At 45.2% G+C, this 14,230-nt stretch overlaps 1 protein-coding gene across 1 annotated transcript in view; it reads right to left on the bottom strand.

The window, feature by feature from the left end:
* Positions 1 to 12,289, bottom strand: part of tnni3k (TNNI3 interacting kinase) — a 38,681-nt gene extending 26,392 nt beyond the window's left edge. The window contains exons 1-12 of the mRNA XM_058390515.1: positions 11,307 to 12,289; positions 10,412 to 10,520; positions 9,670 to 9,755; positions 9,235 to 9,332; positions 9,050 to 9,160; positions 8,804 to 8,902; positions 7,880 to 8,018; positions 2,795 to 2,939; positions 2,070 to 2,174; positions 1,889 to 1,983; positions 1,520 to 1,669; positions 1,350 to 1,436 (exon numbers count right to left, since the gene is read on the bottom strand). Of these exons, the coding sequence (XP_058246498.1) occupies positions 1,350 to 1,436; positions 1,520 to 1,669; positions 1,889 to 1,983; positions 2,070 to 2,174; positions 2,795 to 2,939; positions 7,880 to 8,018; positions 8,804 to 8,902; positions 9,050 to 9,160; positions 9,235 to 9,332; positions 9,670 to 9,755; positions 10,412 to 10,520; positions 11,307 to 11,346 (1,264 nt within the window). The 5' untranslated portion in view covers positions 11,347 to 12,289. The remainder of the gene's footprint in view (positions 1 to 1,349; positions 1,437 to 1,519; positions 1,670 to 1,888; positions 1,984 to 2,069; positions 2,175 to 2,794; positions 2,940 to 7,879; positions 8,019 to 8,803; positions 8,903 to 9,049; positions 9,161 to 9,234; positions 9,333 to 9,669; positions 9,756 to 10,411; positions 10,521 to 11,306) is intronic.
* Positions 12,290 to 14,230: the final 1,941 nt, after the last annotated feature.

Here is a 14,230-nt window from a genome sequence, read left to right on the forward strand (position 1 = left end):
AGAGAGCTTCATGGAATGGGTTTCCATGGCGGAGCAGCTGCATCCAAGCCATACATCACCAAGTGCAATGCAAAGCGGATGCAGTGGTGTAAAGCACGCCGCCACTGGACTCTAGAGCAGTGGAGACGCGTTCTCTGGAGTGACGAATCGCGTTTCTCCATCTGGCAATCTGATGGACGAGTCTGGGTTCGGCGGTTGCCAGGAGAACGGTACTTGTCTGACTGCATTGTGCCAAGTGTAAAGTTTGGTGGAGGGGGGATTATGGTGTGGGGTTGTTTTTCAGGAGCTGGGCTTGGCCCCTTAGTTCCAGTGAAAGGAACTCTGAATGCTTCAGCATACCAAGACATTTTGGACAATTCCATGCTCCCAACTTTGTGGGAACAGTTTGGAGCTGGCCCCTTCCTCTTCCAACATGACTGTGCACCAGTGACCAAAGCAAGGTCCATAAAGACATGGATGACAGAGTCTGGTGTGGATGAACTTGACTGGCCTGCACAGAGTCCTGACCTCAACCCGATAGAACACCTTTGGGATGAATTAGAGCGGAGACTGAGAGCCAGGCCTTCTCATCCAACATCAGTGTGTGACCTCACAAATGCGCTTCTGGAAGAATGGTCAAAAATTCCCATAAACACACTCCTAAACCTTGTGGACAGCCTTCCCAGAAGAGTTGAAGCTGTTATAGCTGCAAAGGGTGGACCAACGTCATATTGAACCCTATGGATTAGGAATGGGATGTCACTTAAGTTCATATGCGAGTCAAGGCAGGTGAGCAAATACTTTTGGCAATATAGTGTATATGTGTATATATATGTATATACACTATATTGCCAAAAGTATTCTCTCACCTGCCTTGACTGGAGGTCTGTAGCGATTGACTCTGCAGAAAGTTGGCGACCTCTTCGCACTATGCGCCTCAGCATCCGCTGACCCCGCTCCGTCAGTTTACGTGGCCTACCACTTCGTGGCCGAGTTGCTGTCGTTCCCAAACACTTCCACGTTCTTATAATACAGCTGACAGTTGACTGTGGAATATTTAGGAGCGAGGAAATTTCACGACTGGATTTGTTGCACAGGTGGCATCCTATCACAGTTCCACGCTGGAATTCACTGAGCTCCTGAGAGCGACCCATTCTTTCACAAATGTTTGTAAAAACAGTGTGCATGCCTAGGTGCTTGATTTTATACACCTGTGGCCATGGAAGTGATTGGAACACCTGATTCTGATTATTTGGATGGGTGAGCGAATACTTTTGGCAATATAGTGTATATATGTATGTATATATATATGTATGTATATATATGTGTGTGTGTACATGTGTGTGTGTGTGTGTGTGTGTGTGTCACACCCCCTCCTGGCTGAGAGTATTCATTACAGGGTGAATCTTCGAGAGGACGTTTGTAGTGTTTCAGCAGTGTGACGATGGCGTCATGACCTAAACACAGAGCAAAGACACTAACGTTATACACTTATTCCCTTCCTGAAGTGCACTAGTCTCTTGTGTGAAGTACACTAGACCTTTCTCATAGGCCCACATCAGACACGTCTGCTCATCTTTCTCACCACTGGAGCGACTCGGGTCACTCGCCACCAGGTTCATGTCAGCTCCACTGTCCAGTAAGAACTGAACAAGGCGAATGTGTCCATGGAAACAGGCGCTGTGTAAACCTGTCAGAGTGAAGGGCCAGGAATATCAGGTGTGTGTTCACTCAACATCTGGCCTTCAGACTCATACATTCTTACACTAACACTCTTACACTTGCACACTAACACTTACTCATTGGGATTTAACCAAAAAGGAGCGAAGAAGACTTTAGAGGAAGATGGAACTGAAAAGCAGTTAGCGGGATATAAACTGGACAGTGTGTATAAGTGTAATGTAGTCACCCGTGTGTCCATCTCGGCCCTGGTGATTAACGCTGACTGCATTCTGGTTAATCAGGAACTTGACCATGTCTATGTCTTTACCATATGTACAGGCACTACACAGAGAGCAGAGATCAGAGATGGACCATCAGCTGTAAGCTCCAGCTTCTTCACCAGCAGGTTTGTACTGAAATGTTCTTGCCTGTGGAGTGCCGTCTCACTGAAGATGTTCTCTTTGGACAGACTTTCTGTTCCTGTGAGCTGCACCAACTCCTTCACCACCTCAAACTTCCCGTTATAACATGCCCTGTGTATAAAGTACAAATCTACACTGCTACTCCAGCAGCTCTGAAACACACACACACTCACACACCTCTACACATTCCCCTGGTTTGAGGAAACACACAGCAGTTAAAGCTGCAGCGTGTACTGATCAGAGAACTGCAGTAAAAACACGGACACTGACCCTCTTAAAGATTAACATTAAAGATATTGTAAATAATATTTTTATAATATAACATTGGAATAATATGAATGCAGGGCTACATACACTTTTAAATCAATAAAAATGTTTTATAAAGATTCTATAAAACATCAAGTAAAGATATAAATGTGGATTATATATACAGATATCCTCCTGACAGAAGGAGTGAAGATTAGAGACTTCACTCTTTTTATTTAATAAACATTTTATTTTTCCTGAAAACTCTCAGCCCAAAATGAGCTCAACTTCATCTACAGTTAAATAACTGAATTATTTTTCAGCTTTGGTGAAAAACCGATCCATAATTATAGATTATGGAGAAGTTATCTAGAGATTTTGGAGTGTAATTATTATTATTATGAAGCCCTCGAGAACATTACAAACCTGTAACCTACGGCAACCACAGCACAACAAGCATTAAATATTTTATGCTTCAGACTCACAGATGCAGCGGTGTGTCTCCATAAATGTTGATGGAATGAGGCTGGGCGTTAAAGTTTCCCTGCAGAAGGAAACGCACAACCTCATGGTGTCCAAATCGTGCACAGAAATGCAGGGGCACATGATCCTCATTATCCTGCGTATTCACTACAGAGAGAAAAAACAACACTGACCTGAAGACTGACCTGGTCTTTTTTTTCTACAGAAGCTTATTTTTAATTAAACACTCCTCTCCCTGTAATCCATCATCCCAGTGATTATACACACCTTCAATTTATTCAGCAGTTTTATTTATCTACCATTAGATAAACATGTGTATTTTCACAAAGAGAGTTTGGCAAGGAAAAACACCAGAGAGTGGGATTATAAATCATCATAAACACTGAGAGTGGGATTATAAATCATTATAAACACTGAGAGTGGGATTATAAATCATTATAAACACGGAGAGTGGGATTATAAATCATTATAAACACGGAGAGTGGGATTATAAATCATTATAAACACGGAGAGTGGGATTATAAATCATTATAAACACGGAGAGTGGGATTATAAATCATTATAAACACGGAGAGTGGGATTATAAATCATTATAAACACTGAGAGTGGGATTATAAATCATTATAAACACTTAGAGTGGGATTATAAATCATTATAAACACTAGAGAGTGGGATTATAAATCATTATAAACACTGAGAGTGGGATTATAAATAATTTTAAACACTGAGAGTGGGATTATAAATCATTATAAACACTGAGAGTGGGATTATAAATCATTATAAACACGGAGAGTGGGATTATAAATCATTATAAACACGGAGAGTGGGATTATAAATCATTATAAACATGGAGAGTGGGATTATAAATCATTATAAACACGGAGAGTGGGATTATAAATCATTATAAACACGGAGAGTGGGATTATAAATCATTATAAACACTGAGAGTGGGATTATAAATCATTATAAACACGGAGAGTGGGATTATAAATCATTATAAACACTGAGAGTGGGATTATAAATCATTATAAACACTTAGAGTGGGATTATAAATCATTATAAACACTAGAGAGTGGGATTATAAATCATTATAAACACTGAGAGTGGGATTATAAATAATTTTAAACACTGAGAGTGGGATTATAAATCATTATAAACACTGAGAGTGGGATTATAAATCATTATAAACACGGAGAGTGGGATTATAAATCATTATAAACACGGAGAGTGGGATTATAAATCATTATAAACATGGAGAGTGGGATTATAAATCATTATAAACACGGAGAGTGGGATTATAAATCATTATAAACACTGAGAGTGGGATTATAAATCATTATAAACACGGAGAGTGGGATTATAAATCATTATAAACACTGAGAGTGTCAGCACGCACGTCCGTTTTGCCCGTCGCGTTTTGCCCGTCACTTCCGGGTTCGTGACCTCGCGCCATTCGCAGTCATCGTGGGTGGAGCTCTTCCGAGTTCACCTCCCTTCGGCGCTATATAAACACACTGTCTACGTGCCTTCCTTGCCAGATGATCTCTCTGCATCGCTGCAAGTCATCCCGCCTTTATGCGTGCCTTTTTTCTCTTGCTGTTTTCCCAGCCGGTTTTTGGACTGTTCATTCTCACTGTTGTCGGATTACCCTGCTCAAATTTTTGCCTAGGACTTCTCTTTGTGATTACTTTGCCGTGCTCTCTGCTTTTGGATTACCCTGCTCGGATTTTGTTGTCTGGAACTTTCCTGTAAGAACTTTGCCCATTTTCTGTGTATTTTGCCTACTGAACTGTTTGCTCTGTTCTCCCATTTTTCTGTGTTTTGTGGCTGCATACTTTTCTTGGTGTCAGGTTTTTTGAATGAAAACTGGCTGCATTCCTGTATTTGTTCCTCCGCTCTACATTAAAGACTCCTCACTGCCCCTGTTGTGTCTTGCATTTGGGTCCTATCCATGCACTCCTGACAGTATCATCTGGCCAGTTATGGACCCAGTAGACGTTGCGAACATGCAGCAGCTCCTGATTAACCTGTCACAGACCTCTCAAGAGCATGAGTGCCAGCTCCAGGACCTGACCGCAGCCACCCAAGAGCTGATCCGCCATGTCTCCCAGTTGTCTTCATCTTCCACCCCAGCGGTCCAAGCACCTCCAGCCTCTGTGGTGCCTGTACCTTCGCTGGCCCCACCTCAAGAACCTCATCGGAGTTTGCTGTAGATTTCCGCACCGCTGCCATCGATAGTGGGTGGAACGCCACAGCCCTGTATGATGCCTTCTACCGCGGGCTCTCTGCCCGCCGCCCATGGACTGCCCCTGGCGCCCCAGTCCGCAACCAGCCACACACTCATCACCGGTGTCACCACCACGGACACCATGGAGATCAGTCGTCATCACCTGTCCCCCGCGGAGAAGGAGAGGCATCGAGTAAATGGACTTTGCCTTTACTGTGGGGAAGCCGGGCATATCGCTGTCTCCTGCCCAGCAAAAAGCAGGGTTTGCCATTGAAGGAGGCTCCTCCAAACCACTGCTGAAGACCAGCATCACTATCAATGACCAGGTCCATGAGTTAGCCGTGTTCGTGGATTCCGGGGCCGATTCTGAGTTCCTTGATGAAGAGCTGGCATACCAACAGGAACGTCTACCACCTTGTTCGCATCAGAGAGGGAGATGAGTGGAAAACCGCCTTCAACACCCCCACAGGACATTATGAATACCTGGTTATGCTGTTTAGTCTCACCAACTCACCAGCGGTGTTCCAGGCTCTGGTCAACGACGTGCTCAGAGACATGCTGAACCATTTTGTCTTCGTCTACCTCGATGACATTCTCATCTTCTCCCGCTCCCTGGAGGAACGTCCATCATGTCCGATCCATGCTCCAGTGCTTGCTTCATAACTGCCTGTACGTGAAGGCAGAGAAGTGTGAGTTTCACGTCTCCAGGACCTCCTTCCTGGGGTTCATCCTCTCGGCCGGTAGCATACAGATGGACCCTGAGCGGACAGAGGCAGTGAGGGACTGGCCACGGACTGATACCCGGAAGCAGCTCCAACAATTCCTGGGTTTCGCCAACTTCTATCGGAAGTTCATCTAAGGCTACAGCACGGTTGCCGCACCTCTTCACCGGCTCACATCCACCCTGCATGCTTTTATCTGGTCCCCGGACGCCAAGCAGGTCTTTGCTAAGCTCCCATCCTGACCCTACCCGATCCTACTCGGCAGTTTGTGGTGGAGGTGGATGCTTCCAACCTGGGTGTAGGGGCTGTCCTATCTCAAAGAAGCCTGAAGGACAACAAGCTGCACCCCTGTGCCTTCTTCTCACGATGCCTCTGCCCTTCGGAGCAGAACTATGCCATCGGTGAACGTGAACTTTTGGCCATCAAGCTGGTGTTGCAGGAGTGGCGTCACTAGCTAGAAGGCGTTGAACTACCCTTCCTCGTATGGACCGATCACAAGAATTTGGAATACCGCCAGACAGCTAAGAGACTAAACCCAAGGCAAGCTCGCTGGGCCCTCTTTTTTGGGCGGTTCAACTTCACCCTGTCTTACTGCCTGGGCTCCAAGAACGGGAAACCAGATACCCTGTCTCGTCAGTTTAACCCCAGCGAGGAGGAACCAGTTGCTGAGTGTATCCTCCCATCCTCCGTCGTGGTCAGAGCCCTCCACCTTGACATTGAACGAAGGGTCCAGCAAGCTTTTTCCAGCCTTTCAGTTCCTGATGGCTGTCCAGGGGATAGGCTGTTTGTGCCTGATCACCTCCATTCCCAAGTCTTTCAGTGGTACCATGGTTCTCACCTGTTTTGGCGTTTCTCACACCCGGTCCATACTTCAACAGCGGTTTCTTGGTTAGTCAGGATGTCCAGGACTTCATGGCTGCCTGCCCCACCTGCGCCCAGCATAAGTCCTCCAAGACCCCTCCAGCAGGCTATCTCCGTCCTCTCCCTGTTCCCCAGCAACCTTGGTCACACATCTCTATGGACTTTGTCACTGGCCTTCCTTCGTCAGCCGGTCACACTGCCATTCTCTCGGTGGTTGACCGATTTTCCAAGATGGCCCACTTCATAGCCCTTCCTAAGCTGCCATCTGCCAAGGTGATCGCCCAGCTCATGGTCCAGCATGTTTTCTGCCTCCATGGCCTTCCGCACAACATCATCTCGGACCAGGGACCGCAGTTTACCTCCAATTTTTGGAAAGAATTCTGCCAGCTCCAGCTCATCCGAGTTTCACCCACAGTCCAACGGTCAGACTGAGCGGCTGAATCAAGAACTGGTGGTAGGGCTCCGCATCCTCTGTGCAGAGGAACTGGTGTCCTGGTCAGCCAACTTGGTGTGGATTGAATATGCCCACAACTCCCTACCCTCAGCTGCTACTGGCCTCTCACCCTTCCAAGCCGCTTATGGTTATCAACTGCCGCTGTTCTCCACCCAGGAACTGGAGGTCTCGGTTCCCTCCGCCCAGGCCCTGGTCAGACAATGTCGACACGTCTAGAGGAAGGCTCGTGCAAACTTGCTCAAGACCTCTAGAAGCTATACTCAGTGGGCCAACCGCAAGCGCTGCCCAGCACCTCCTTAGCGGGTTGGCCAGCTGGTCTGGCTGTCTATCAGGGACCTGCCCCTGAAGATCGCCTGCCGGAAGCTCGCTCCACGCTTTGTTGGCCCGTTCCCTATCTCCAAGGTGCTCAATCCCGTGGCGGTATGACTCAAGCTCCCCAGGGTCCTGCACAATCATCCTGCGCTCCACATATCCAGATTCTAGCCCGTCCGAGCCTGCTCGTTTGCTGTTTGCTCTGTTCTCCCATTTTTCTGTGTTTTGTGGCTGCATACTTTTCTTGGTGTCGGGTTTTTTGAATGAACACTGGCTGCATTCCTGTATTTGTTCATTACAGGACATTTGTTCATACATTAAAGACTCCTCACTGCCCCTGTTGCATCTTGCATTTGGGTCCTATCCATGCACTCCTGACAGAGAGTGGGATTGTAAATCATTATAAACACTGAGAGTGGGATTATACTTCTACACTGTAGGGGAAATCTAATCTAATCTATAATTAGCAATGGAACACACACACACACACATTGTGAATAGTGTCTTTTACCATCCACTTGGCCTCCGTCCTCCATCAGCAGACGGACGACGTTGAGGAAACCTTTAGCGGCGGCGAGGTGAAGTGGACGATCTCCAACCTCTCCACTAACATTAACATCTGCTCCGAATTTCAGCAACAGCTTACACACCTGCTTACGTCCAGCAGGAAGAACACACAACCATTCAGTGTTTTATTTAAATTTATTATTCTTTAATTTGAGATTATGTATTGCATCACAGCACTGTTGAATTCATCAATCTGTTTGGTCAAAACTCATCTTACAGAACTTACAAAACCTAAGACTAAATTAGACAAACTAAAATGTAACAAATAAAACGTGTAATTGTTGATATGGTGAAGTGTTCTCTGAGGAGACGGAACGTGTGGAAGGAGTTTCCAGTGTCAGCACTTAACACTATTAACACTGTACTTCTTTGCAGTTTCTTCTTAACATGACAAGCTGAGATTGTTCTCTTCTGAACTCTTCTTAAAGTTCAGCTGGTGAGCAAACCACTGTTTATAGCTGCTAGTCTCATGTAGCTGCCATGCTATTATTAACTTATTTCACCGATGTTCCACAACATTAAATGTAACTATAAAAGGATAAAAAGCATGTGTAGGTTTTTTAATGAATAAAATGATTGTTGGTCACTTGGGGACGTTATAGAAAAATTATTATCTTCATCACACTACCATGTCACATTTTACAGACACCAATGCAAACAAGAAGAAACTCATCTTCATAAAATAACGGAGAAGCTAAGACTCTTTTCTCCACTGAGTTTTCAGAACTCGGGTTCACATCAGGCATCAGTACCAAAGGTTCCAGCAGTTTGGAAACGTACATGACTGATATCAGCACCAAGAACCTAATGCGTGTGTGTGTGTGTGTGTGTGTGTGTGTGTGTGTGTGTGTGTGTAAAAGACAAGAACCTGCTCATGGCCATAGTAAGCTGCTATGTGCAGAGGTGTGAAGAACACAGCGTCTTGAACATTAACATAAGCGCCGTGCTGCAGGAGAATGTCCACTGCCTTTAAAAATTAAACACAACACACTGACTTTAATCTCACACACACACACGAACACACGCACACAAACACACACACACACATTGACTTTACCCATGTTTACTGCTGTCTCTATGTGTGTAAATACTGCAAATTTCTGGCTCTGCTCACCTCATGATGTCCTGCTATAGTAGCAATGTGCAGAGCTGTAAGGGCTCCGTATCCCACCTGCTGGACATCTGCTCCACCATGCAACAAAGCTGTAACCAGCTCAGCATTATCCTGAGAGAGAAAGAGAGATTGTGCCATGTGTGTGTGTGTGTGTGTGTGTGTGTGTGTGTGGTGTGTGTGTGTACCGTATAAGCAGCGAGATGGAGGGCCGTAAATCCATTGCGACTCAGTCTAGAGGCTCTCAGTCCTTTCAGCATTAGAGTGCGAATGTGACTCTTATTTCCTAGATCAGAGAAGATCGGATTCAATGACAGAAGATCAGAAATGGATCAGATAGTGTTTCATCACCAAGGCAGAACTGGGTCACAGAAGCCCATATGATACTGATTTATTTACAGAGTATCAGTTATAGCCTTGTAGTATGTGATCATGACAGATCAGGGTTTTATTTTTATTTCATTTTGTGTTACTGACCCTGACCCTAACCCCTGAATAAATAACAATGACCGCTTTAAACACACAGGAATTCTTGCTGCAGCAGACACCAGAAGCTACTGTACACAGTTCAGGTGTGTGTGTGTTGTGTGCATGTGCGTGTGTGTGTGTGTGTGTGTGGGTACCTGAGCAGATGCAGCACAGGTGGAGCAGCGACAGTCCGGCCTCGGAACGGTAGTTCAGATTCACTTTGTTAAAAGCTTCATCTGAACTGGACACACACACACACACACCTCACTGTCAGGAACAGCTGGACAGTTCCCTGCCAGGCCCGGAGAGGGTGCTGGCAGGTGAACCTTGGAAGCCTGCTTCTTTGTGTGTATTTTGTGCCAATCCTTTCCCATTGTTCTCCTACCATGTTGTGTAACCTGTTCCCAATTAACCATAATGTGTAGCCCTTTAAATAGGAATCCTTGTGTACCTGTCTTTGTCGGTCGCTGTTTATTGTTCAGTGTTTCATGTACTATGTCCTGGTTAAAGTCATGTCTTAGTTTATGTAAAAGGTTTTGTTTGTTTCAGTTTAGTCAGTGTTATGTTAGTCTACGTGATTAGGTTAGTCTTCCCCATGTCTGTCTGTCTGCGTGAATAAAAGCTGTGCTTCTTGGAATCCTGTGTATGGGTCTGTCTCCATGGCGTGCCGGCGCATGCACCACCATGGAGGTCTGGGTTCGAGCACCGCACAGTCACACTCACACCTGGAACCTTTACATCCTGCCTCGTTAAAGAACAACCCCGGGGTTCATTTGGTGATTATTCTGTGTTGCAAATTAATATAAAAACTTCTATAGTTTTCAAAGTTCATATCATGTGATGAGTTTAGTTTAATTGATCAGAGTTAAATCTGTAGAAGATTCTGGAATGAATCACCTGAATACGTGTTTGAGTTCAGAATATTCCTTATCTTTAATCCTCAGATCATCATCCAACTTTTCCAGAATCACTGAGTACGACTCGCTCACTTTCTTCTTCCACTCATCTGTACACCCACACCCACGCACACGTACACACACGCACACAAACAAACACACACCCACACACCCGCACACAAACAAACACACACCCACACCCACGCACACGTACACACACGCACACAAACAAACACACACCCACACACCCGCACACAAACAAACACACACCCACACCCACGCACACGTACACACACGCACACAAACACACACCCACACACCCGCACACAAACAAACACACACCCACACCCACGCACACGTACACACACGCACACAAACAAACACACACCCACACACACGTACACACCCGCACACAAACAAACACACACCCACACACACGTACACACACGCACACAAACACACACCCACACATACGCGCACACACGCACACAAACACACACCCACACATACGTACACACACGCACACAAACAAACACACACCCACACATACGTACACACACGCACACAAACAAACACACACCCACACATACGCGCACACACACCCACAAACACATGCGCACAAACAAACACACACCCACACACACACACATACACGAACACACCCACACAAACAAACACACACACACGCATGCACACGCGCACACAGAGGCAGGAAAAACAGATTGATTAATAAAATCACATTATAACATTATGAACACTGATGATGTGACTCTTAAATACAGATTAAACTTTATGTAAAATTCATACATTCAATTATTTTCCACTTAAACACTGGACACTGTTACAAATACTGGACAAAGTCATTAACAGCTCACAGTCAGGTTTATACTTTTTACCTGTACACGTCTGCGTTGGTCTGGATTTATAATTTCCCATCACGCTGTTGTGATGATCACCGCTCCTCACTGACCACTGTAATGTCCCTGTGATGATCACTGCTCCTCACTGACCACTGTAATGTCCCTGTGATGATCACTGCTCCTCACTGACCACTGTAATGTCCCTGTGATGATCACTGCTCCTCACTGACCACTGTAATGTCCCTGTGATGATCACTGCTCCTCACTGACCACTGTAATGTCCCTGTGATGATCACTGCTCCTCACTGACCACTGTAATGTCCCTGTGATGATCACTGCTCCTCACTGACCACTACAACATTACTTGGATCAACACTCCTCCTCACTGGACACAATGTAGACACGAAGATAAAGCAGAGGATCTCCGCCTTCCTGCTAAAAATAAACAGCAGCTCTGGGAGGAATGTGACAGCTGAACACTGACCAACATTTGTGTGTGTGGACAGTCCCCTCTGGAAGTACTGGAACAGAATGGCCAGTGCTTTTGTTTTTGCTTTAAACTGAAGACATGGCTTTGAGATCAAACACTGAATATGAGACGATATTTCAGATATTTTCTGAAATTCATATCTAGACATTTTTAAACACCTTAGAACCTGGAACCTTTGGTTTAAACTTTGAAATATTGGAACATGATAGGTGTTTGTTGGCACAGGTCAGTCCTGTTAGACTGAATGTCTTGGTTTGAGTCCTGGGTTTCACCTGTGGAAAAAAACTGAGACATGTTGAAGCTGAGAAACGAAAGAAAATCTCTGGGAATAACCACCACAATGATCTGTAATGTTCTGGAAAAGAAAGAATCCACTGGAGAACTGAGGAACCCAAACAGATCAACAAAGAAAACACCAAAAGCTGATGACAGAAACATGCACACACACACACACACACACGCACACACACGCACGCACACACATACAAACACACACACACACAGAGGCTGATCCAGAACATACAATCTGGTCTGTGGAACATGGTGATGGTGGTGGTGTCATGGCTAAACCTGAACACTACATACATACACACACACACACACACACACAGAGGCTGATCCAGAACATACGAGCTGGTGTTATGGCTTCATGCCTGCTTCAGGAACAGACTCACTAATCTTCACTGATGATGGAGCTCATGAGGGTGGCAGCAGAATTCAGCAGGTTGGTGTCAGTGGATAAGCAGGTTGATGCATTTACAGCACGCAGTGTGTTTTAACCCTAGCTGTGCTAATACTTTCGCACACCAAAGGTGCCATGTTCTAAGCTGTTTAGGTCTTTTAGCAAATGTTGAAATTAAAAGTGAAATTCTGATCTTTCACATTTGTCTGTTGATCTCAAACCCAAATGTCTTCAGTGAACAAGAAAAATAAAAGTACTGACCTTGCTGATCTCACACTCTCAGAGGAGACAATGTGTGTGTATATGAGTGTGTGTGTGTGCTCATGTGTGTGTGTATATGAGTGTGTGTGTGTGCTCATGTGTGTGTGTATATGAGTGTGTGTGTGCTCATGTGTGTGTGTATATGAGTGTGTGTGTGTGCTCATGTGTGTGTGTATATGAGTGTGTGTGTGTGCTCATGTGTGTGTGTATATGAGTGTGTGTGTGTGCTCATGTGTGTGTGTATATGAGTGTGTGTGTGTGCTCATGTGTGTGTGTATATGAGTGTGTGTGCTCATGTGTGTGTGTATATGAGTGTGTGTGCTCATGTGTGTGTGTATATGAGTGTGTGTGTGCTCATGTGTGTGTGTATATGAGTGTGTGTGTGTGCTCATGTGTGTGTGTATATGAGTGTGTGTGTGTGCTCATGTGTGTGTGTATATGAGTGTGTGTGTGTGCTCATGTGTGTGTGTATATGAGTGTGTGTGTGTGCTCATGTGTGTGTGTATATGAGTGTGTGTGTGTGCTTGTGTGTGTGTATATGAGTGTGTGTGTGTGCTCATGTGTGTGTGTATATGAGTGTGTGTGTGTGCTCATGTGTGTGTGTATATGAGTGTGTGTGTGTGCTCATGTGTGTGTATATGAGTGTGTGTGTGTGCTCATGTGTGTGTGTATATGAGTGTGTGTGTGTGCTCATGTGTGTGTATATGAGTGTGTGTGTGTGCTCATGTGTGTGTGTATATGAGTGTGTGTGTGTGCTCATGTGTGTGTGTATATGAGTGTGTGTGTGTGCTCATGTGTGTGTATATGAGTGTGTGTGTGTGCTCATGTGTGTGTGTATATGAGTGTGTGTGTGTGCTCATGTGTGTGTGTGTGTATATGAGTGTGTGTGTGTGCTCATGTGTGTGTGTATATGAGTGTGTGTGTGCTCATGTGTGTGTGTATATGAGTGTGTGTGTGTGCTCATGTGTGTGTGTATATGAGTGTGTGTGTGTGCTCATGTGTGTGTATATGAGTGTGTGTGTGTGCTCATGTGTGTGTGTATATGAGTGTGTGTGCTCATGTGTGTGTGTATGAGTGTGTGTGCTCGTGTGTGTGTATATGAGTGTGTGTGTGTGCTTGTGTGTGTGTATATGAGTGTGTGTGTGTGCTCATGTGTGTGTATATGAGTGTGTGTGTGTGCTCATGTGTGTGTATATGAGTGTGTGTGTGCTCATGTGTGTGTGTATATGAGTGTGTGTGTGCTCATGTGTGTGTGTATATGAGTGTGTGTGTGTGCTCGTGTGTGTGTATATGAGTGTGTGTGTGTGCTCGTGTGTGTGTGTGCTCGTGTGTGTGTATGAGTGTGTGTGTGTGCTCATGTGTGTGTGTATATGAGTGTGTGTGTGTGCTCATGTGTGTGTGTGTATATGAGTGTGTGTGTGTGCTCATGTGTGTGTGTATGAGTGTGTGTGTGTGCTCATGTGTGTGTGTGTGCTCGTGTGTGTGTATATGAGTGTGTGTGTGTGCTCATGTGTGTGTGTATATGAG

Source organism: Hemibagrus wyckioides, linkage group LG05 (genome assembly GCF_019097595.1).
Source record: "Hemibagrus wyckioides isolate EC202008001 linkage group LG05, SWU_Hwy_1.0, whole genome shotgun sequence".
Classification (NCBI taxonomy): Eukaryota; Metazoa; Chordata; class Actinopteri; order Siluriformes; family Bagridae; genus Hemibagrus; species Hemibagrus wyckioides.